Source organism: Stenella coeruleoalba, assembly GCF_951394435.1.
Source record: "Stenella coeruleoalba genome assembly, chromosome: 9".
In the NCBI taxonomy this organism is placed as follows: Eukaryota; Metazoa; Chordata; class Mammalia; order Artiodactyla; family Delphinidae; genus Stenella; species Stenella coeruleoalba.
This window is the reverse complement of record NC_137155.1, coordinates 90,884,542-90,910,419: the sequence shown is the minus strand read 5'-3', so window position 1 is coordinate 90,910,419 and position 25,878 is coordinate 90,884,542. Positions and strand designations below refer to the sequence as shown.

The 25,878-nt window shown below is 37.6% G+C and overlaps 1 protein-coding gene across 4 annotated transcripts in view; it reads right to left on the bottom strand.

Moving 5' to 3' along the window:
- Positions 1-436: 436 nt before the first annotated feature.
- UBN2 (ubinuclein 2) overlaps positions 437-25,878 on the bottom strand; it is a 72,772-nt gene continuing 47,330 nt past the window's right edge. For 2 of the 4 annotated variants that reach the window (XM_079931479.1, XM_079931480.1), the window contains exons 11-17: positions 25,697-25,840; positions 24,918-24,968; positions 22,673-22,715; positions 17,035-18,585; positions 10,618-10,849; positions 10,096-10,185; positions 437-6,943 (exon numbers count right to left, since the gene is read on the bottom strand). In XM_079931479.1, coding sequence (XP_079787605.1) covers positions 6,894-6,943; positions 10,096-10,185; positions 10,618-10,849; positions 17,035-18,585; positions 22,673-22,715; positions 24,918-24,968; positions 25,697-25,840 — 2,161 coding nt within the window. In that variant the 3' untranslated portion in view covers positions 437-6,893. Of the gene's footprint in view, positions 6,944-9,951; positions 10,186-10,617; positions 10,850-17,034; positions 18,586-22,672; positions 22,716-24,917; positions 24,969-25,696; positions 25,841-25,878 lie in introns of those variants that run through there. The other 2 variants (XM_079931481.1, XM_079931478.1) reach the window with 2 other exon arrangements.

Below are 25,878 nucleotides of genomic sequence, written 5' to 3'. Positions count from 1 at the left end.
AACATCCTATCACTAGAGATTAAATGGGCCTCAGCCAGTTCTGGGAATTAACCCAGAGGCTTTGTCTGCTTGGGCCTGGCGCTTTCTGCTGACTCACTTACACTGGATAATTTGTTCCTCATCCCCCTACATTCTCTTTCCTGACCCTGAATACGTGCTACAATTTAAATCTACACACACCCCCTAACAATGTTGCTAAGCAATTAGCTCAGAGAGGCGGCATCCATTTTTTCCTGTTGTTGTTGTTTCCAATGATAAAAGGAAAATTCTATGTATTACTGCTTAATATACCCAGTGGAGGGTAGGATAAGATGACCTTCCTTTCCTCTTTGGAGTTGAGCAAAACATGTTTCCTTCTACCCCCGCCCTCCCCACCCCCTCCCCAGCTATGGGAAAAGAATCCTGCCTCCCCCCTCTCCCATTTTCCTACCACCTGAGCAGTTGATGGCTCCAACTCTTTCACGGTTGAAGAAGCATAAATTACAAAGGTAGACTGGCTAAAAGTACACCCAGCTGACTGTGTGTAGTGCTTGCCCCTTCAGTGCAAAGCTGGATAAACCTACAGTTACAGCAAGAGTACACAATCTCGATTTACAAGAAGGAGGAGACTCCCATTCATTCTTAGAAAGTTAAAAGTTTAGCTATCCATCACTAAACAAGTGATATAAGGAAATCAGACTGAGAATATGGCAAAGTGAGGCAGATAAAATGTTTGGGATCATTAATCAACTCCAATAACCAATCGTCCAAGCTTTAGCTAGCTTCAGCTCCACAACCTTGGCAAAGATCACACGTGTAATAATACCATAAATGGCTAAAAAAAATCTACTTATAATTAAGAAACTTAGTGTTATTTACCCCCTCCCCACTTATTAACCTGAAACTAAGCATTTTATCCAACCACAAATATAATATGTTTAAATAACAAATATGTATCTAAATTAGAATTCCAGTGATTTTTTTTTAAACTTAAAAATCATATGGTACTTTTTTATACCCATCATAGGGAAACATTTTTTAGCCTCTGCAGGAAAATGATAATACTTTTTTAATTATATAGGACATTTTAGAAAAACTCAAAATATTTTTGAAAAAGTCTCTGATATCCCTGGGAGGTAGGTGAATATTATTATACCCAATTTTCTAATGGGTAATCTGAGGCACAAAGGTTAAATGATATTCCCCCTAAACACAGTAATTCAAGAGTAACATGACTGAACTGAGGCCACCTGATAACAGTCTTGCTATCAGGTAACACCACCAGGAGCCTCTGCTTTCTCCTTTTTGGCCACCAGTCTCCTCAGTTAAAATGTAGTTAAAAGGGGGCATTTATTAGATATATCTGTACTGGGCTTTGAGGATTGGTTCAATTTAGTCTCCCTTAACATGTCACATCTGTTTTCAACAAGAAACTGATGAATATTAGCTATCGAATATTATGTTATTTTGCTCAAGGGAGAAACATAAATGACCATTAAATCGTATTAAGCCAAATGTAATTATTTGGCAAATAAGAAAACTGAAGCTCTCTCAAGAATGCTATGGGTTATATGAGTGTTTTTCCTCAGAATCTGAAGTCTTTCTACTTCTAAGTTTATTAACCTTTTGACAGATATGCAGCTATATGAATTCTTCAAAAATTATTTCCCAGAAGAATACATGATGCATTTTTAGTATTGACAAAGTTGCTAACTTCCTTCAAAACTCAGAAACAATACCATGGTTCTAACTCTAGCTCTCCCATGTCTTTAGTCTTGCCTGCCGTTGTGTACCTTATCAACTTGACCCAGAAAGACTCTAAGATTCTTGTTATTCCAATGCTTTCTCTAGTATTATGCACGCCAAGTTTGAAGGGCACAGAGTAGTGGATTACATCCAGGAATAGTCAATGAGTCCACTAAATTTATTTTACTTGTAACAACTGACTTATTTTATTTAGATCTATATCTATATATCTATATCTATATATATATCTATATATCTATATATATATATATAGTTATAGTTGTTGTTGCTGTTGACTTCTACAAACAGATATTCAAAGGGGGAAAATAGTATCTTGTGAAAAGACAATTTCCCAATCTATCCATTTGAATTGACTAAAAGCAATGGAATAAACAAGGCAGTTTTGCAAGCATTAATAGGGGAGTGCTTAGAAAGGATGCAATGGTACAGCAGCTACTAGTTTTGTATATATATTACATATGTATACATATATATACAGATATATATATGTATGCATGTATGTATCTTACACATATATCCATATTCATATAAGGAAAAGGAAGAATATTACAGCATGACATGATCTTGGCAAGTTTTGAGATTCTTCCTCCTGAATCCCCTGACGTATTAGCCTGTACTTTAGGATATCTGAGAACAGTTTCAAAAGAAGGGAAAAAAGAAAGAAAAAAAAGGCACTTCACAAAGACAAAGGCCTGAACTGAGTATGTTTTAGAGGAGTAATATAAGCCATTTTACCAGAGCTAAGAAACGATCTACAGAGTTAAACCCTTCCCCTTAAATTTTATAAAATAAAATTGTTTAACGTGTTTGTAATCAGTCATTTACCTACTACTGCATTTTTCTTCCACATCATTATTACAAAAACAAAAGTCCCCTAAAAGCAAAAACAAAAACAAACAAAAAACCAATCATACATGCACAATAGAAAGTAAAAGTGCCCTTTTGAGAACATAAGGTCAGCAGAAACTACAGTGCTGAAGCATGGGGCAAGTTCTCAATTTTGGCCTGATTACAGATTTCTCTCACTCTTCTAATTTAAAACAAGACAAAACAAACATCAACGAACAAAAAAAGCAAACAAAAATTCAAAACCTAAATGATGATAAAAAGAATACAGGGACCAGTGTGCTTTTATGGTACACCCCTAAAATAAAGTATCCTAATTCTATACATGGGTCAAATTATATGACAAAACTTCCTAAAAGTAAAGAACTGTAAATTAGATTAAAGTTGACCATTACAGGCAAAGTTCATTTTACAAATGTAGCAGCAAATCTGATAGATAACTGGAGTGCTAAGAGATGATCCCAAGGGACACAGCGTTCTCATAATCAATGGCAGTTTGAATAACAGTAGAATTCCATTTCAGAAAATGTCTTGAACCAAGTAGAGGTGGAAAGGGGTGTGGTAGAGGGCAACGATAGGAGAAAGATTAGAGGTGTCTGCCCTTTCCAAACCTGGGTAGTAAACAATTTAGATCTGCTTTGGGAAAAAAAAAATCCTGGGTTAAAAATCTTTTCAGATAAGTTGTTTTCAAACAGGTGTCAAACCCACAGCATTCAAACATGTGTGTGCCCGGTTCTTCCTCCTACCTGGGTGATATGATAAACTCTATTCAGCTTCTCTGATATTAAAAAATGTAATTTGGGCTAACAGCATCCATCAAAGGGGTGGTAGGCATAAAAGAATGTACTAACACAATCCTCTGATTCCCTCAATATCAAGATTTTGTGATTTCAGATTAACCTCACTTCTTTCCCCAAAACTTAATTTCTTCGGGCTGCTTTAAAATCATGATTTCTTTTACCCACTGATCTCAGAAGCATATGAGAAAGAATTATAATCGACTTATAACTAAATTATTGCTTACATCTATTGTGGAGGCTCTGAATGAGCTTGACACTTTGCTCTCAGTCTCCAACGGAGGCTCAGCACTGCTATCTCTGGAGACAACTCTGCTGACCATTCATTATTGCTCGTGAATACTGAGGATTAACTTGTATGTACAGTAACAGCTTATACATCAGTGAAGGCAATTTAAAATACAAGACAGTTGAAAACAGCTTACTTTTCCTGAATCAAGAAATCCCGCTGAAATGGGACATAATTGTGTGCTGATTACTTTTACATCGGGGTGTTGCTAATGCTCTTCAGAAATACACATTGCTCTATATCCTTTCCAAATTACTCATCATTTTAAAAAATAACATAATTTGACTTTCAAGTGCAAAAATAGAATATGAGTCACAAGCCTCTGTGCTAAAAAATAACCGATTTGTATGTATGATTTTAGTAAGACAAACTGTAAAAATAGGTGACTGTACAGTATGGACACCATTTTCAATGTTATGGCCTAGAAAAGAAAGAGGTATTTACATGTAGTAACTCTTTGATCATACTTTTTAAGAAATATAAGGAAGTTGGTTTCACTTGTACAACAGAAAAGGGTAGTCTTGATTGGAGTGGATTAAGGTAGTGAAAATGTGGTGCAGTGACGCAGAATCAAGACCAAAGAGAAAAGAACAGAATCTCCACGTATGAGAACTCCACAGAGCCAAGGGCCTTCAGTTATTTTTACCGGTTAGTTATAAACGATACTGGGGAAGAACTGATAATCCTGTTCTTCTCTAATGAGGACAGAGTCATCAGGGATCTTCACATGGCGTGATTCAGTTCATGGATTTAAGAAATTAAAGTTACTCCTCAACCGAAAGTCCCAATGAACTTATGTATAGATAAATATATGTGTACAGATATACACATGCAGATGAATACATGCACAGCTGTCCTCAGGAAGAGAGATTAGTGTGCATTTTGACTTCTCTCCTGGTACGGGAAGTAAAACAAAGGCAGCTTCCCAAAGGAAAGTTCCAATAGAATAGCAAGACTTCTTTTTTCTAAATTAAATAAAAGCAAGAGGTATGCTACACTGGAACAACTCAAGAATTGGATACGTTTCCCTAGTTAAAAAACCAAACAAACTTTAATCAAACATACTCAATTCAAGTCAAACCTATCTGCACCATCCCAATATCCTTCCAAAATATCCACCAGGGTTGATACAACATTCTTATTTGCTTTACCGGTAAACTAAATTCTTAGAGGCAAGTAATTATATCAATGATTCCTTTGAAATAATCCTTTCCTCTTACTGTAACAAGTTCTTAGAACTAAAGTTTTCAGTTATTAACTTTTTTTTTTTTTTGCTATAACCAAGCCAATGTGACTCTGAAGTCAAAATATAGGCTTACAGATCTAAAGAGATCTGTGCTAATTTATTCACAGTCCTAAAGCTATTTGGAACTTCTGCTCATGAAAGTAAAAAAAGGGCCTGGTTAATACCCTTATCTGAGTAAATGTAACAGGATGATTTGTAATGAAAACATATGCAAGGAATCTTGCTACTACCAATCTGATGCTGGTTTTTTTAGGTTAGTCTGTTATTGTTAATGGATCAAGCTTACACTATTCTTGAGTACAGTCTGAAAACATTCAGAAGCCTAAATAGGAAGAAAACAGAGAGACTAGAACAATGATGAGGTGAAAAAACCCAAACAAAATGTATCCAAACATAACCATAAATTTCTCCCTTGGGGCTTCCCTCGTGGTGCAGTGGTTGAGAGTCCGCCTGCCGATGCAGGGGACACGGATTCGTGCCCCGGTCCGGGAGGGTCCCACATGCCGCGGAGCGGCTGGGCCCGTGAGCCATGGCCGTTGAGCCTCCGCGTCAGGAGCCTGTGCTCCGCAACGGGAGGGGCCACAACGGTGAGAGGCCCACATACCGCAAAAAAAAAAAAAAAAAAAATCTCCCTTAACGTCCTTTGTTGAATATGCTATTTGCATGAGGAAGCTGTAATAACGGAGTCTTATTATATGCAGGTTTACTCACATATCAATACTCTGAGTAAATATTAGTAAAGCTTTAAAATCCCAAATGCTCCAAATCAATTTCACTACACTGGATATAGGGAGTAAAAATACACTATGATAGTTATAAAAATAATCCCCTGTACACATAATGATCCTAATTTAATTCTTCCCTTTAAAATACCATCTTCAAAATTCAAAAAAAAATACATATATGCCATTTGAATGACCAATGAAGAAGCATTGTAATGCACACTTATGCCTGTTTATATCAATAGTTAATAATCACCTGAAATACCACTAGCTAAAAGAACAGAAGACGTTGTGAACCTGAGGTGATGTTGGGGGAAATTTAAAGTTCATACTGGCAGGCCTGCAAAGGCTAAGTGGACCAAAGCCACAGCCCTATATCAAAGATCCCCATTTCTCAAGAGGAAAATGTGAACACAGTCACGTTTTAACATCAAGAATGGAAATAAGAATTAACCAGTCAATACCAGATGCACAAATCACCTGAAGAAGAGAGTTAAGTACCTGCTTCTGAATGGAAGATGTAATTGACCCTTTTACAAAAAGGGAACATCTAAGTTTTGTCTGTTAAGAGCAACGGGCTCAATATTTTGACTTAAAAATGTAATATATATCACTGTGCTAAAATGACTTTCCTGAAGCATCTTTAGTCCACTGACTTACATAGGAGTTGCTACACACTGGAGTAGATTCAAGTTTGTTCAGGATTGTTGAGGGTACGTGATTTATACTCAGCTACTGTCTGTATCAGACACAGGGTCATTAACTTTTTTTGTGGCAAATTTGCTGCACAGTCCACCCAGACATGATCATTACTCCTGACAAACTGGCCTAATTTCAGATATATTGTCTTTTATTATGCAATTATGTCTACAAGTGTTCAGATCCAACCCCCAGGATGGATGGAGTTTACCCAAATCCTCAATTTCCTTCTTCCTCCCCCGGGGAAAAATCAAATTTGTATTTCTGTGGGTTTGACAACTGAGTCTCTTTCAAGTCAGTTAATATGGTAACTTTGTCTTTCTTTAGAAGAGACCAAAGGTCACTAACTTTGCACGAAAGCATTTCTTCCTCCTGCACCTGGCTTTACTCAAGTAATGTTTTCTTTTCTTTTTCCTCCTCACCACAGTGCTTGGGACGAGAGAATGTAAACATCGACAGAACAGCAGCCCTATGACCACATGAGTACTTTTCCATCAGGTAGATTCCATCAGCCAGCCAAGTGTGTCATCTCCTTTGCTTGCTGGAAGTCACTGAGATTTCCGTGGTAATTTAGTGTCCCCTTTACTTTGGCCTCCATCTGAGAAAAGAGATGTTTAATTGGTATGGGTCGGCATGTAATAAAAAATAAAAACAAAGCAAAAAGAACAATTAACTTTTAATTTTCACGTGGATGATGACATTGCTAAAAAGATAACCTTTAGTACCTTACGTGTTATATAGCAGTATAGAGGTTGAGAACATAAAGGAGATAAAAACTCAACAAGAATGATCCTCTTATCTCAAATGACTGGTTTAATTGGTTTTCAGTGTCCTACAAATACTATTTCAACAAGTATTTATTATCTCCCTCACTGTCAATTGTGTCAAATGCTGTGAGGATTATAAAGAAACATAGAAGACATAATCCCTCTCCTTCAAGGGACCTAACACATTTTTTGATTCCTTTAGAAGACAAGGTCAATTTCATTTTCTTGCAAGTGAGATTAAATTTCCTGCCACGACACAGCATTTAATAACTCTCAATTATTTATGTAAATGACTGGACCACACTGGTAGTGAAAACTCCAGCTGAGTCTTTGTTTTAGTCCTAACCTGGCAAAAGTTGTAAAAGGCAGGAAAGTTTGCTACTGGGAACAATGGTTTCTTAGTTTTACATATGGCTATGTAACTTTTACTGGGAAAATGCTGATCACTCAAGTTAAACTGGACATGAGTAGGGCCCAGTGACCTCTAGAGACAACAGAATATAGAGAAAATCTCTAATAGATCATTCATTGCCTTAGCAAGGAAAATTAAGCCCCCACCAGGCCTGAGAGAAAAAGAGGGAGGCACAAAGGGCAGAAATACACAGGTGTAAAGGAACAAATTATTGCATTCAGTAACAATCCTAAGGCTGGAGGAGACCACAAAAGTCACAATGCTAAGTCCACTCGCGTGAAACCTAAATTACTCGGGTGAAACATAAGCGAAACAAAAAAACTGCCTCCACTGAAGAAAAGATGTATCAATGAAACAAGACAATTATTTCAAAAGCTGTATAAACAGAATATTATTAAAATGAACTTGGTGACAACATCTAAGGAACTGACTTTTCCATTTATAATGTGGTATTATACCCTTGCATTTGTAGACAGAAATGATTTGACTTGAGGCATAATTAAATTCATAAAATGGCAGAGTGGGATTTTGCTCAAAGAAGCTTTGGTTAATTACCAAAATAAAATACTCATATTAACTGGACTGTGAAATTCTTTAGACCAGGGTTTGGTATGCCACCTCTTTTTATGAATAAAGTTTTATTGGAACCCAGCCACACTCATGCTACATATTGTCTATGACTGTTTTCCTACTGCAATGGCAGCGTGGAGTAGTTGTGATAGACTATGTGGACTACAAAGCCTAAATTATTTACTATTTCCAGCTTTATAGAAAAAGTTTACTGACCCCAGTCTTTAGATAAGGTCAGAAAATGAACATTAACTGAGCTCTTACTATGCACCAGGTACCATGCTAGAAGCTTTAATTTTTTTTTTTTTTTTTCGGTACGCGGGCCTCTCACTGTTGTGGCCTCTCCCGCTGCGGAGCACAGGCTCCGGACGCGCAGGCTCAGCGGCCATGGCTCACGGGCCTAGCCGCTCCGCGGCATGTGGGATCTTCCCGGACCGGGGCACGAACCCGTGTCCCCTGCATCAGCAGGCGGACTCTCAACCACTGCGCCACCAGGGAAGCCCTAAATAAATATTTTTGTTAAATTCTCATAAGAAGCCTATTAAAAACATCTTGTTGTCCTCAGTTTACAAGCAAGGGAAGTGAAGGTCAAACAAGTTAGACTTGCTCAAAGCGGCAGTCCTCGAATTCAAAAATCCCAGCCTGATTCTCAAATTTAGTGTCTCATACTTCAAAATGTTTTTACAATGAAAAATTATAAACTTTTAAATTTCAATTACTTGGAAAATACCGACAGTCTTATTTCCTTTCTCCCTCTGGAACAGTGGTGCTGGCCAGAAAACAAGATAATGTACCTACACTTGGACTATTGGGGTCATGTTGAACCACAAGAATCCCAGGTGTCTAATTCCTTGCAGGTTTCTACCGGTCTGCCCTCAAACATACAGCTCTAAGCCGGACTCATCCTACCAAGCTGTCATCAATACCCAGGGTGGAACTGCCTTAGTCACAGGGCAATTTTCCTTAAGCACTTAAACCTAATCAAGAAGCCCAGGAAGATCAGGACTGTTGACACTTGTGCCTACTTTGTGGTCCCCCATTTGCACAACTGTGGTTTTGTATTCATTCTCTCAAGGGAGAGTCTGGGGCAGCTTGCCACTTAGGTGCTTTAGAGGATTAATTACAACCTATTGCCTCAAGATTGTTCTAAAGCTCCCATTTCCACATTGTGGTCAACTGTAAACTTGTTCAACAATAATTTTAAATGCAGTGGCCAAAAAGAATAGTGAGGCCCCAGTCAACCTTCCTAAGTTAAGAGAGCAGCTGAGCGGCTCACAGATCCTGAAAATGGCCTTCAGAACAGTATCAGCGTTCTATGGGGGTCAAGTGCTGGTGAGAGCAAGAATCTGGAGGCCAGTGTTGTGTCCAGTGTCCACTATCCAATTTCAGATTTCAGAGCGATCTAGTTGGGCTGCAAATATATAACGTGTACAGTTTAAAATCACGTTAATTTAATCACATCTAAGAGGCAGAGAAGTTTAATAGTTAAGAATACAGGCCATGGAGTCAGACTTCCTGGGTTTGTATCTCAGATTAAACACTTAACTACCCTATCATCTTGGGCAAGTTGCTTACCTCTGATTCAGTTTCCTGATCTGTAAAATGGGGACTGTTATCTCATTCACAGGTTTGTTGTAAGGGTTAAATTAGCTAATACATGTAAGTAGTCACAAGACTGTCCACTTAGTAAGCTTTCAATAAAGGTCAACTATGATTAATTACCAGACATGACTTTTGTACACTGTCCTATGAATTCTATTCTTTGTCATCATTTCCATATAACAAACATCTTCAAAAAGGCTCTCTGCACATGTAATAAAAGATCTCCTTTACCTATTTCCTTTCTGTAAGGTGTTTGTTGCCAATAAGGACTCAGTCACATGAAAATTAGTTTTTCCAATCTTTGTCGTTCCCTCACATGGTTTTCAGAAAAGACTTAAAATATATATTTGTAAATTTGTATAAATAATAAAGAGAGGAAGAAACAGGTGGCTTTCTTACCATTAAATGTTTGCGGTAAATGTGCAGGCAGAGGTGAGTGGGAAAGTGTTGCTGCATGCTGAGCTCCTGGCTGTAAACCCTTTAGTAAATCTGAGAGGAAAACAGACTTGTCAGTAATCTTCTTAAAACTAAGATTTGAGCCCTCTTAGATAAAAAATGAAAATAGTTTATCTAATGCAAGCACAGACCTTGACTTCTTAAACTAGAGCACATACGTTAAGAAATATTTACATGTATAAATATAAGTGTGTATGCAAATGACCCAGCAAATCTGACTCCCGCTTATAAATTTCATTAAGATAGAAATGCGGAATAGACAGTTCACTTACAAACTATAAAAAAATTTCAGAGTCCAGTAATTTGACTTATTTTATATATATAGATGAAATAAACTGCATTTCTTTTTTAAAAATTCTATAATTTTCACTAACTCCAACTGGACTACTCTCAATTAGTATAAATTTGTGAAGTTTCCTGTTCTATCAAACTAGGTAGCCAAGTAAATAAAAGAGCCGCACTTACTCTGAGTTAGGCTATGGTGGAAAGCGGCTGAGGTAGATCCCGAGGTGGCTGTCACTCCAGCTGTGTCCGTTCCAAAGCCAAGTAGCTCCAAGGGAAACTGGAAGGGCATGGTCACTGGAACAAGGCCACCCAGCATCCCAAAAGGAGTCACATTTTGATTTGTTACAGACAAAGGTGATGTCATGAGAGTCAGAGGTGAGGCATTAGCCAATAATGATGCTCCTGCTGTGGACTGCAGAAACCAGGGGTCAAAATACATAAGAAATCAAGTCTTTAACCTGAATTGATTTATTTTACTTAATATCCTCATGGACACGAGACTATGTCTTACATCTGCTCTAACAGAAACTTTGGGAGACAGAAATGAAGACTGAAGCATAAATTACATTTCAAAGAGTGACCAATACTGGCTTTGGAAATACTTCTACTCAGCTCTTCATCACCAGTTTAGATTTCTTAACTGTTACTGCAATGCCTATATTAACACCCATTCACTCTCTTAATCAACTCATTTCTAACCTTAGATTTCCATGTTTGCTCTCAGCCCCTAGATCTGACACTGGTACTTTATTCCATATAATTTCAACTTGGTCTCTGAAAATGCTCTGTAATTTTACTGTTTGCCTTACAATCTTTTCCGACACAATACCTGCAGCTGTTGTTCTAGACTATTACTCTCTCAGATCCCCCAACTTGATACCCTGTACTTTCATCATAACAGCCATCCTGTGTCCTCCTCACCATTAGCCTTACCTGCCTCTTCCTCAGAAGCTGAACACCTGACCTATGCCACGAATCCCACCCATGCAGAACTTTCTGTGACAAATGTCAAGCACTGCACCTTTTCCGTATTTCCTCTGCCTTCGCAAATATAGAGTCCTCTTACATTGTTTTACAACCACGCTGTTATTCCTGGCTCTTCCCCAACCCCTGGCAAAAACCTGACTTATGGATCTTCCTTTTATTATCAAACTTGCTGAATGACAGCCTCCTTTTTCCACATTATCTAGCCTCTCATTAACCCCTGAAGGAGGTTTCCAATTCCACTACTTTTTTGAACTTAGACTCCCAAGGCAAAAGGTAAATTAGAGAGTGTTTTGACACTCCCGGACCTGGGCTGTGACGCCATGTTTGTGCTTAGAAATACACTAGCACTCATGAGCTCTCATGGACAAATTACTTAAATATACTCTAGTAAGCTAATTTAATTCTTTGAACACTTTTCTATAAAGCAATTAAATAATTTTTTCCCATTTTGACTTTTTTTATGTGTACTTATCAACAAAGATTATAATCAAAATTTCGCAGTATCAGACATTATCTACTATAGTTTCTGCAATTTTGTAGCCTTATTTTATCAACTCAAAATTTCTGTGGTAAAAAACTTTACAGTTCTAAATTTGGTCAAGAAAACTGAATTCTCTGAATATTTGTTAATCAATAATAAGCATTAGCTATGGTCAGTTTTACTTTGTATGTTCATTATTTCTACCAGTAAATTATTAAGGGCTAATCATTTTATTTCTTAGTTAATGTATGAGAACAAGGTAGGTGATTTTCCCATGCAAAAATGCCACATTACATCATATATTTATACACTTAATGGTCCACAGCACTGCTGAACAAAAAAAATGAAGAACATCCTCCCAAAGCTTTCTATTCTGGTTTTTCCACTAGTTCTCCAATAGCCTTCCCTTATCTCCTTTATTTATCTCTCAGATTTATACCTATAGTTCTGAACTCTCATCTCAGTTTCAATCCTGTTTAGCTAACCGTTTAGTGAAGAATTCCACTTGGATATCTAACACTCGCCAACTTGGCATGTCCAGAATTGAACTCATCATCTGCTACAATCACTTCCTTCTCGTATATGTTAAACGCTAGGATCAGTAGTTTCATTCTTTGCCACCACTCTGGCTTGAAACCTTAGTTTTTAAGCATCATGAAATGAAGAACAAGATGAGCTCGCAGTCAACATAACTTTTTTTGTTTTTTTAATCGCAACTTCCTCCCACACTTAAGTACAAATCGTTATCACTTTATGCTTGGACTTGACGATTTTTCTTACTTGCCGGTCTTTCCCCTCTACTGTGCCCACCATGATATACAAAATGGGTGATTTAGGAAAGAATTACTAAGTTAGAAACAACAGTGCTTCTGAAGCAAAAAAAGGATCCAGCATCAATTTAAGAATTAACAAGGGTTCTTTCTTTTTAATCTAATTCTATTTTAGTCTCAGGATAATATGGGGAACACACTCCAAGGCCATGTGCCCCAAGTGGAGCCCCCCTAGTGAGGAACATGAAACACTGCTAATAAGGAGAACTCTTCTATGCTTATCTGGAGGAGGCTAATGGAAGCATTAAACTGACAGAAAATGCAAATTAGGGCAACTTTCACAATTAAGTAACGTGTATTAGCAATAAAAAATGGCACCACGCCATAAGTATCTAACATTCTGTGCTTTTAAAAACCTTCCATAACCACTTTTGTTTATAAAGCTAAAGTGAAACACCAGATTACCTAAGTATCTAAGTTTCTCTCATAGAAGGTGGAGACCTTCCAGAAGTGGGATATCCCACTGTTGATATCATTTGGAAGCACACAGGAGAAGCTGTCAACATGCAGTAGGCAATCAGTTCGGGATAATGCCCCATAATCAAAAATAGTTTCCATGGCCTCCACATTTCATTCCTAGGGGAAGATATGAACGGGCACCTTGCTCTTCCTGTGGTGGGTATTACATTTTTCTTTTGACGACATGTTTCATTTTGGTGAGTACATCTGTCCCCCATTCTCTACAACACCCAGAGTGATCTTTTGAAATATAAATCAGACCATACCACTCCCCTCCAACAGCTTCCCACTGAACAGAAGTACAAGCCCAAGCCCTTACTGTAGCCCACAAGGTCCTCCATCACATGGTTTGGAGTTGATCTGTGATCTCCTCACCTCCCCATCCTTCCCTGCTGTCTAGCCATGCAGGCCTGCAGGTCGTCAGGCTCTCTCCTATCTCAGCGTCTTCACATCTACCATCCCCCTCTTGCCTGGGCTCTTCGCTCTTCTCTCCAAACGGCTGGCTCCTGCTCATTCAATTCTCAGCTCTAATGCTGCCTCGTCAAAGAGGCCTTCTCCATCTCCCTGATCCACGTTAGTAGCAATCACACTTTAGCATATTACTGTTTTATTTTATTTTTATAGCGCTTAAAGTATTTTTAAGTACTTGTGTTTCGCTTATCTTCCTGCCTAGAATATACGCCCCATGAGAGGAGGGATCTTGATTCACCCCATTTCCCCAGCACCTAGAAGAGTGCCTGGCACACATTAAACACTTAGTAAACATTTGCTTAGTGAATTATTTTGGGAATTATAAAGTGGCAAAGACAGGATTCACAGAAAATCAATAAGCTGAAGGGCAAGAAAGAACAGGAAAGCCTTGAGTGGCAAGTTAATAAAAAGCAGGTAGAGATAATAATGTGAACCCAGAAAGACTTTAACTTTTGCTAACCTCAGGACCTGTCATGTTCACATCTGCAAACAGCTAAAGATGTCTTTCAGAAAGGAGTGGAATAGTTTATAGGCATAGATAGGAAACCCGTTTTTAGTGTTGGCCAGCTAGAAGGATAGGATCTAGAGGCCACAAGGTAGCTGATAAGACTTCAGTGAGATGCTATGTTAAAAAAAAGAACCTTAGGTTGACCAGAAGTTAGAAATAACCTTATTCAATTACTGATCTTTTCCTCAGTCAAACCAATAAGAAAGACAAAAAGGATCCGATATGAAGGCAGAAACACTAAGGTCTCCAAATCAGAAAGCCATTCGGAGAGGAAGAAAACCAGGGAGGAAGTAGTTATATTTTAGAAACACAAATTTTGCCACATAGTTTCCTTGCCAACAAACCAATTGGTAAACAACAAACCAAGTTGTTCTTCAGGGATAAATGATCAAATATAGGAAAGTTTCCAGGAAAAAAAAAGAACTGATAGATTCTGGAGATGACAAAAGACAGAGGGAGATTTAACTTTAAATTCAAAGAAGACAAAGCAAGTGGAAAAACAGCAATTTTTAACTACAGGAAAAAAGTCCAAAATTTATAATTGAAACCACACTTAATGACACTTAGCTCAACAGAGACAATATTTTACATAGTCACAGATTTAACCAAAAGTTGTAATTTTAGTTTTTGAAGAAAATGGGAAAGGTAAAAGTGAGCTAAAAGCCTTATTTATCACAATGAGAAGCTGAAAGATAATACTAAAATAAATAGTCTTCCATTCATTCTTATTTTTTGAAAACACAATTTTTAAAAAACACAAGAGAAAAAGCTAAGAGAGTTAAAAGTAGTTGACACTAGGAAGGAGGATCTGGGGCACGGAACTGCCATTTCGGTTATAATCCTCTCACATATTCCTGTAATCAAATTAAAGATTGATTTCAAAAACAGTCAACATTTTAATAAAGATAATAAAACAGGAATGTGGACTAACTCCTAGACCTTAGTTATAACTCAAATTTTAACATACAATCCCTAATCGGTTTTTTTTAATTTCTGATAAAAGCAAAATCATATAGATAAAACATCTATTTATCCTAGATTTCAGTTAATGAAGTATCAGTTAATTGAATTTTGTTCTATATTAGAATTCTAGAATTCATTCATTCCTAAGCCTACTTTAGTAAAGGCAGAGTGATGATTTGGGTTTTAAGTGTATATTGAATACCAACACTTAGCTTGTACTGAGTAGCAGAGACCCTCTACAGACACCAAGGGAAACGTATTTCATTAGATGTTCCTATTCCACATAAATAAGAGGCAGTACAAAGTTAGAGCACTTTCTTAGACAACAGAATTTCAGACATCAATAAAAGTCATATTTTCAAAGAATAACTGAGAAGCTAAGAAATAACATCATAAATGTTATATTTTTTTAAAGCTTCTTATGAAACAGAATATTATGTAAAATCCACTTTCTTGAAGAGTCTAAAAAAGTTATCAGGAAAGTATCAACACTGGTGGGATGATGGGTGGCTTTTCTTTTCTTTTTTTCTGAATTTTACCTACTGCGAACATGGATTATGTTTCAGGGGAAGGGAAAAAAGTTAAAGAAACCAAATCAGTAAAGTGAAGACAAATCTGAGAAAAGCCTCAGAATACAAAGAAGTGGCAGATAGATGGAAACAATAACAGAGAAGATGATATGAAAGGCAGAGAGATGGAATATATGAGTGCTAAAGAGTTCTCAAAAAACCTAGGCCAATGGATCAGAAAACATAATAGAACAAAATATTCTTGAGCTGAAAAAATGGGCAGGTCTGAGATTGAAAGATGTTACCATTTTTCTAGGTACACAATTAATGAAAACTAGATAAACCTAGCCATTATCTGGGAACACTTGATTTTCAAGAAACAAGAGAAAATGTGATTAGCATTTAGGCAGAGAAAACACATTACTTATAAGGGAACAAAAAGTCAGAATTGCCTCATACTTTTTTATAACCTTAATTAGTAAGTAAGGGTCAGCGGAGCAGTATTTACAAAACTTGGAGTTAGTGACCCAAGAGTCTTTATCAACTCAAGTGTGGTAGCACAGAAATTATCAGGTATGCAAGAGCTAAAGTAAAACAGCTTTCACATTAGCCTTCTTGAAAAGATTCCTTGAATTAGGTACTCCTGCTAAATGAGAGATAAATTTAAATTAAAAACTCACAAATGGGAAAAGTGTGGTATAAATGGATTACCGATACTAACTTGACAGAGAATTATATATGAATAACTGTAAAATTTGTGCAAAATAAAAATTTTATTCGAAAAGACAAATGGTTAGAGGAAAAAAATAATATGAATGTCTAAATTTTATTAAATAAAAAATTATGGGGCTTCCCTGGTGGCGCAGGGGTTGAGAGTCCGCCTGCCGATGCAGGGGACACGGGTTCATGCCCCGGTCCGGGAAGATCCCACATGCCACGGAGCGGCTGGGCCCGTGAGCCATGGCCGCTGAGCCTGCGCGTCCGGAGCCTGTGCTCCGCAACGGGAGAGGCCCGCGTACCACCAAAAAATATATATATATATGAAAGTTGGCAGGAGAAAGGGGACTAGGATGGGGAAAAGAAGAGACATGGGAAGGTATGTTAAAATCATAAATGACTATTTTGTTCTGGACTTTAATAAGGTACAGTTTTAAATATGCATTTTAGTTGTGTTTTTAAAAAATTCTGAAAGTAAGCATGTAATAAAAAAAAATCCACATCCCAACAAAAATTTCATTCCCAGGTGTCTCCATCACTGTGATGTCAACATCCATAAGTTATAAGTCATCATAAACAACTGATGATATTATAATAAAGTCATTAAATTGACTCACGAGAGAAATGACACCATCTTACACTTTATCACGTGGATGTATCTAACATACATACCTGCACACTGGCTGTTGCCACTGACGACCCTGAGGCAGAGGACGGTCTATGTGGAGTAGACAACGGTTTAGTAGCACCCTGTGTTCCACTTCCTGTTCCCCCAGATAGACTAGTCCTATTAGCTCCGCTTGAGTTAAGGTTGCTACCTCTGCTGGCCGGTACATTCATTGCAATTCCACTCAAGCTATTCTTGCCGACAGTTCCAGTGGATGATGAGTTTGTTAGCTTTGGAGGGGCCTGAAGATTTTTTGTAGATGGAAGGCCTGAAGTGCGATTAGAGGGCAATAAATTCAAGGTGGGAGACTGTCTGCTGATGTTTATTCCACTGGGCTGTTTATGGACTGGGTTGTTACTGCTAGAGTGGCTACTCTGGGCCACTAGTGCATTTGGACTGGAAGAACTTGGGGATACAGTAGGTTTGGGAGTTGGGTTGGATTTAGAAATAAGTTTAGTTGATACTGAAGGCTTAGCTGACTGAGAGGGCTTGGGTGAGGCAGAAGGCTTAGGTGAGGGCAAGGGTTTAGGAGACGTGGCAGGTTTCGGAGATGCGGCAAGTTTTGGGGATGCAGCCATTGAGAAGGGAGATTTGAAACCCTGCGTGGAGATTTGTGACACCATTGCCTTGGCTAAATAGTTACTGGAGGTAGTGGTGCTAGGTACTGTCCTAGAAACCAGGGAGTGGGACCCTTGAGAACCATTTCCAGGTGTGGGAGTAGATAAGGGAAGGCGGTACATAAGTGGCTTATCTGAAGACTTAATAAGTGGGGATGAACAGGAAAGTTGGGGATTATTACTTAATTTCACCACTGGATTGGTCTGTGATTTACTAATAGTTGCTTGTAATGGAGACACATAGTTCTGTTGGACAGCTGAATGCTGGTGCACCTTTGTTACTTGTGTTAACGAAGAAGCATCTTGGGCCTCTGATGTTCCCAGAGCGTGAGAGGAGGCAGCAACTTGGGCTTGGGAAGAAGAGGAGACATGGGTCTGCGAAGAGGAAGAAGCATGAATCTGGCTTGACCTCTGTAGTCCTTGTTGAAGTAGCCTGGCTGGCAAAGGTTCTAAGGAAACTTTAGGGTTCTGAATTGAAGAACCAGCAATAAGGCCTGAAGAGATGCCAGTATGAGCTAAATCCTGGGGTTTCTTTGGTACTGGCCCTGTGTGGCCAGCAATAAGACTTGATGAATGTGCGGTCTGAGTAGAATCTAGTTTTTTGGGAGTAGCCAGTGGCAGTTTACTCATGATACTTGCTAATTTTTCCTCTCTCAGTCCTGGACGAGGTTTTGCAGTTGGCATACTTATCCTTGAGCCAGATGGAGGGCCCTTGTTCCCGTTGTTGATAACAGCTAAAGCTTCAGAAACAAGATCCAGTGCAGGTGGATGAAAAGAAAGTTCTTCATCTAGTGAGTCATCAAGGCAGATCGTCTCCTGGGCCGGTGTAGAGCTAGAACTGGTGGAGGCCACAGCAGATGTGCTAGAGCTCGTTGAAGGGCCACCAGCTGAAGCCACCAAGGATGCAGGAGTTTTCTGGTCCTTTTTTGGACTACACTCCTAGCATAAACAGCATTATGTTGGAAAAACAAAAACGATTAATCAAAAATTACAAAGTATTAGATTTTAAAGGACAAAGGAATTCTCATAATTAAAATTCTACTAGAAATCTTATTTAGAGACTGTAAAAACCAAAATAATTTTCCAGAGGGTAGAGCTCCTAACTGAACTGTCCTCAAAAGCCAAAGTAACTGATGTATTGCACACAGCTGCCACATCTTAGTAAGCCATTCTAAGAAGGCTTAAAACCAAGCCAAAGGAACATTCATATACTAGGTCTACTACTAATGAAACCTCCTCTCCCCTCACCCACCTCTATCAGATCTTCAGATACTATTCCGAATCCATTTGTTCAGAGACTATTCTCTTTTTATCCTCCTTATACCTAGGAGAACTTCTGCCTTTATCTTTTTTATTTGTATTTTTTAAATCTTTTGGCCGCACCGTGCAGCATGCAGGATCTTAGTTCCTCGACCAGGGATTGATCCCGAGCCCCCTGCAGTGGAAGTGCAGAGTCTTAACCGCTGGACCGCCAGGGAAATAGAATCTTAAGGTAGAATCTTAAGATTCCACCCAGGGACTTCCCTGGTGGCACAGTGGTTAGGAATCCGCTTGCCAATGCAGGGGACATGCGTTTGAGCCCTGGTCTGGAAGGATCCCACATGCCAGGGAGCAACTAAGTCCGTGAACCACAACTCCTGAGCCTGCACTCTAGAGCCCACGAGCCACAACTACTGAGCCCATGTGCCACGACTACTGAAGCCTGCAAGCCTACAGCCCATGCTCTGCAACAAGAGAAGCCACTGCAATGAGAAGCCTGTGCTTCGCCACGCAGAGTAGCCCCCACTCGCCGCCAACTAGAGAAAGCCCGTGCACAGCAAAAAAGACCCAACGCAGCCAAAAATTAAAAAAATAATAATAAAAATAAATTAATTATATATAAAAAAGATTCTACCCATCTCGTATAGTATGGTTTGCTACGATACTGGCCCTCACTCTCTGCTTCCTTGCATTTCGGCCTCTTTGTATGCCTGTCCTACAGCTACCCATAGGCAGCGCATAGAGAAACTGGTACATCAAACTGGCAGAAGATTCAATTCAAGCACACTTAAATTACCTTTTCTATTCATTTTGGTAGAAGTCATTTGTAATTTAGTCCACACATATTCACTATGAGCAAGGCACTATGCTAAGAAAGCAAGAGCATTAGGAATTAAAACTTGGAATACCTAAGAGAGAATATTTTCTGTTTTATCAAAAAAATTAACTTTCTTAAAATTCAAGGAAGAGATATGAGAATTAGGGCACAGTTTAAAATATTCAAAGAGCAAAAGAATTTAAAAAGTATCTTTCTCGGGCTTCCCTGGTGGCACAGTGGTTGAGGGTCCGCCTGCCGACGCAGGGGACGCGGGTTCGGGCCCCAGTCCGCGAGGATCCCGCATGCCGCAGAGCGGCTGGGCCCGTGAGCCATGGCCGCTGAGCCTGCGTGTCCGGAGCCTGTGCTCCGCAATGGGAGAGGCCACAACAGTGAGAGGCCCGCATACCGCAAAAAAAAAAAAAAAAGTATCCTTCTCTTAAGAAAAATATAAAGTACATGACTCATTTTATATTTATGATTAAGAAGAAATAAAACTACATAAAAATCTTTTCCAAGTTTCTTCAATTAGTTTCCTAAAAACAGACAAATCCAAATAAACCCAAACCCTTATATTATACATTAATTTACACCATGACAGCACTTCCTCTAACTACAGTAGGGAAAGCATGGAGAGAAAGGGTATTTACCACCTACTTTCTAAGGCATTAGAGTAAATAAGAATAATAAATTCTTATTTCTGTTAAGAATGCCACTACACTCTTTCTTAGCAATTTCTCTAAACTTCTATTCTAAAAAGTCGTGATTGAAAACCTCAATACCTTTTAGAAGTCTGTAGCGTAACTACATTAAGATCAAAATTGTCTGCTAAGATGAACAGCTAATGCAGATGAGACATGACTGCACTGACATGCCAACCAATCACATGATTAGTGAAAGCTGCATTACTATAAAAAGTACAGAAACTGAGAGTGTATCAAAATAACATTGGGAGTGTTACCAGTATAAAACTGCCATTTTAAGTAACTTTCTTTTAATTTTTCTTTAATATTTTTTTCTTTACAAAAATAACAGTAAATCCAGCCAAGAGAGTACTGTGTAGATTTATATTGGTAAATTGTTCAGGATATATATTTGAGCCGAAAAAGCAGATTATTCCATTTATATAAAATCTTAATTCAATCTGGATAAATGAATGACTGGATGGGCAGATGGATAGATGGTTAGATGGATGGATGAATGGGTGGAAGGAAAGAAGGAAGGGAGGCAGGGACAGACAGCCAGAAGAAGGGAGGGCAGATGTGTACCACAAAGTTAGGAGCTTTTTATTCTGTGTGAGCAGAAATTTCTGGATACTTTTACTTTCCTCCTTCTTACTTTTCTGTATTGTTTGCATTTTCTCCTGCAAGCATTTCCTTATATTACCTTTATAACTGAAATAGGTATTTAAGGGTCAGCAGGGCAGGAAAAAACCGTATCTGCAATACAGTTTTTCCATTTGGGGAAAAGGAAAGGGTAATTTAATCACAAAGAAAGGAACAAAACATAATTCCCCTGTACCATCCCAGCACACCCATTATTAGAATTCTGGTAAATTAATCATATGTTTAAATAGATGTATCAAAATTTAACCAACCCTTTATGGTGGGTATTAGGAGTTTAAAAATAAAGTCAAATGTCAAAACAAAGCATGAAGTCAACAGATTTAATGAAATACTGGCTCCATATTATTTGGATTAGAAGACAATGCAGGTTAACTAAGAAAAAGAAGACTATTTAATCTGTGTTCAAAGAGCCTCTAATACAATAAATTAAGAAGACCATGGAGTAGCAAATGTTGACCTTCTGGCCCTAACCTCACAAGCAAAGAAACTCTATTCAAAGAGATGAAGGCTATGGGAAACGTCTAAAACCTACAAGTTGTGGGCTTTCATTATAATTTTAATTTCAAATGATTATAGTTTTCACTTCTAGAGGTTATGCTTGGTTCAACTCTGCTTTGTCTACTTTGATCGGATATTTTTTGTCCCCCCTTCTACTTTTTTAAATATTAAAAAACTTAAGTTACTTTATGTTCTAAATCTAATAAATCCATCACTTGCCCTTCTTAGGGATCTAATTGTGTTGGCTGTTTCCACTGACTCACTCACAGTAACTTATTTCCTCACGTATTCTGTATTTTCAGATTGTAAACTCATGTTTGACACAGTATATATGTGATAAGCCTTTGAGGCCTGGGATGAAGGCACATTATTAAAGAGTGAATGTGATTTGCCAGTGCCCTGGGTTAATACTAATCTAACAACTTTAAGTTATTTTCGTAGCTTGAGGTTTTCCCAGTTCATGCAGGTTGTGCAAATTAAACTCCTAATCCAGAGAAAAATTTCAGGGAGGATTTCTTCTCCTAATCCAGAACCCAGGCCAAGATACACAAATTTCTTAGTCTTTCTGCTGGTGAATGGATTTCTTTTCCAGTTCTTTCTTTTACTAAAAATGTTATCCTTTGAGAGTCCCAGGTTTACGGAGAGTTTCATTCCAATTCCCAACCTATTTAAGTCTAAGAAAATCTTATCTGCTGTGCTCTGAGAAGGTGATAGGAATCAGCAAAGGTACCTAAAGGCAACTAAAGTTTCAGTGACAGATTAACACTCTGGCAGCTTCTTCTTTGTTTTGAGCCTTAGGAATTTCTCTTACATATTTATATTTGCAACCTCAGCGATGCTTCTGAGAGATATTTGTCATATTTTATTCAACACTTCTAAGTAGTAATATGCCTTACAATTTAACTAATGTATATAAATTTCCCACTGCCACAAAGTCGTCTCTTCTCCCAAATACAATGGTTTTAGGATTTTTACAATGTTTGAAAACACCCATCTTAAGAGTATGGTACCTAAAATACACGTGAAATACCATATAACCTTTTCATCATAAGGATGTATTTCAACAGTCACCAATTATCACTAGTTAAAGATTTGGTTCATTACTTACCTTCACTTTGGGTTTAGGTGCAGGAATCACCTTTTTCTTTGCCCTAAGAGAAAAGATTAAAAAGGAGTCCATTTCAGGAGCAGTTAAGTCACTCATTAGGAAATGGTAACATATAATCTTGTAATTATATGGGTAAATAATTTCTTCTATTTGGGAAGTTCTCTGAAGGAACTATATATAAGTTATATAAGTGCTCAGTTTATATGTGAATATACAGCAACATGTTCCCCAATTTCAATTAACTAGAATAAAGGCCAAACCATTAGTAAAATGTGAAATGTGGATGATAGTTTTTTAAAAATTTAAATGTAAATACTCCAAAAAAGAAATGTTAAATAACTCAAAACAGGCTAACAAAGCTGCCTAAGGAGACTTATTTCAAAGAATTGGTAAGAATTTGTAATTATTTATAGAATAAGAGCTTCAAGGAACGTTAAACTCAAATTAAACCATGCTAAGAAGTTGTAAATGAGATACTGTTTAAAAAACAAAACAAAAAATCCTCAAGTTTTTAAAGAAAATTATTTTTAACATAATAATTTAGATAAAAAATTTCAAAATGACAGAAAAAAGGCAATAAAAATACCATGGATCCTTGGAACCTTTGGGAACCAGTGTGGAGAATGTTTGAAGATTAAAAAAGGGTTGAAAAGCTAAAATACCTCACATGTCAGAATATTTCGACTTCACTAAGTTAAAATGCCATCAATTAAATTAACAAGTATCTTGATTAAAATCTACAACTTCGTTAAGGCAACAGTAATATTCATGACTTTCAGGCCCATATTATCACACAGATTCCGACTTTCTGATACAAAATGAAACATAAAGCCATAATAATGAGGCTACTAAAAAAGAAAAAAAAACTGAGGTAAAGGATCTATGTAAACACTTGCTTTAGAATTAAAGGAATGAATTATTTATACTTGAATTGTAACGTGATTTTAGAACTATAGGGAAATTAAAGGCCTGAAATATTATTGAAACAAATACATATAAAGGCATAAAAAATACACATACCCCCCCCCCCGGGATATCTAAACCACCTGCAACAAAGTAAACCTATAATGTATGAAACCAAACTACTCCAAATTTATACCCAAAACAACAAAACTAGCAAGATCTGAAAACCACACCAACTCAATACATCTCTGATGGTATACTAACAAAGTGTCCTTCCTAAAAGCTGTAAAAAATTCCACCTACAGGGGGCTTCCCTGGTGGCGCAGTGGTTGAGAGTCTGCCTGCCGATGCAGGGGACACGGGTTCATGCCCCGGTCCGGGAAGATCCCACATGCCGCGGAGCGGCTAGGCCCGTGAGCCATGGCCGCTGAGCCTGCGCGTCCGGAGCCTGTGCTCCGCAACAGGAGAGGCCCACGTATCGCAAAAAAAAAAAAAATTCCACCTACTATAACTGTATACAAGGAGAGGGGGAATTTTGTAACATTACCCAGATGTTAACCAGATCTCTTAGTGGAATACTGAACTACAGTGCTCGGTAAATTCTCAGTGACTTGCTAATTTTATATTTTATTAACCCTTAATACTACACTTCTAGGCAATAGAGAAGTAGCCTTAAGTTGTAGGTAAAAATAAAATCCTTGTCAAATTAACCAGTATTCACCCAAAAATGTAACCACAGAAAAAACTTGCCTTTTCACTAGAGACCCTTGCCTTTTCACTAATTAATTCTAAATTAATTCTTTAGTAATTATCAATACATCACTAATGAAAGATTCAGTTTTGGACAGAGGGAAGGACATGAAGAGTATGTTAATTTTGTAGAATAAAACACTGCAAGGCAAGGCTAGGTAGGATATATACAGAACTGTCTTGGAAAGCATGAGGATAACAGATTACCTTTGTAGATGGTCATTAAGAGGGAAAGAAAAAAGTATACAAAACAACTGGAGGGCAGATCCTCCAGGAACAAAGGAAACCACCAGAGCCTTCCTGTTTACATGGCTTCTCACTACCAGATCTCAGGCCAATATGTTACATTATGGATTCAAGTTTTTAGAGGCTAGCCTGAGAAGTTCTTTAATAGATAAATGTGTCCTGAGGTCTACAGAGTCAACAGTTTAAACGATTTTTAAAAACAAAAAAGCAGTGGTAAGACAGAGATTGTATAAATGTATGTTTAAGTTCTATTTTACCTAGCATTTAATAAATGATATTTTTGTTTACTAAATATCATAATGTGAATAAATATAAATGAAGCAATCTGGAGTCTGCATTTACTCACGGAGCAGAAGTAAGATGATTATGTACACTCCGACTTTCCTTAAAAAGCATTCTGGAAAAATTAAAAGGACACAATTATTTTTCCACAGCAGATAATAACATGATAATCACTTTGTCATTTTAATCATTTAATATTCAATAGGCTACTATTTGCTTTTTTACCAAATAAAGACTTATAATGGTACAGTAAATTCAATAACCTATTTTATGGGAAGTGTTATATTACCTCTTTATTTAAATCTTTTAACAGATTTCTGTTGATTTAAGATGAATACTTCAGGATGACAGGTTGAGACAGCCAAGTCTATTAATTTTAACATTCTTTACTTAACTCTTTAAACTGGGCTACACTTAGTTTTAGAGATACCACTCTACATTGACTATTTTCAATAGCACTAAGGCTGTGCCTCTTTTTCTACACTCTAAATCTTGTACTCAGTTACTTATCTTCATGATACCCATATAAAGTTCCCCTTCCAAAGTTCAAAACTTTCTTCCCCCCTCCCCTTTTCTCTTATTAGGAAATTCACGTGCAAAAAAGAAAAAGTGGTCGGTTAAAAAAAAAAAAAAATCACCTTTATGTGTATCTCTATGTCCATGTGACTAACTGTTTTGTCTTTTAAGTGAGTGAAGCTTTCAAAGCAGACATCATTTGAGATGACTGTAAAGAATGTTAAACACACTAGGTTCTTAGGAAAATGAATGTCATATGTGTGTGTATATGTCTTTAATAACAGCAATAAAAAAGTAAAATAAAATCTAGGATGTCATATTTCTTACCTTGCCTGCATCCAGCCCTTAGGCCACAATGGTTTCACCTCTGTCTCCATAAAGGATTTAAGATAATCCTCAGCAGACTGGCTTTTATTTGGCTCTAACTCATAGCATCCCAATTTGATCTCAACAAGGTTACATAACAAAGTTCTAAACAGATTAAAAATATATATTTATATATAAATCTG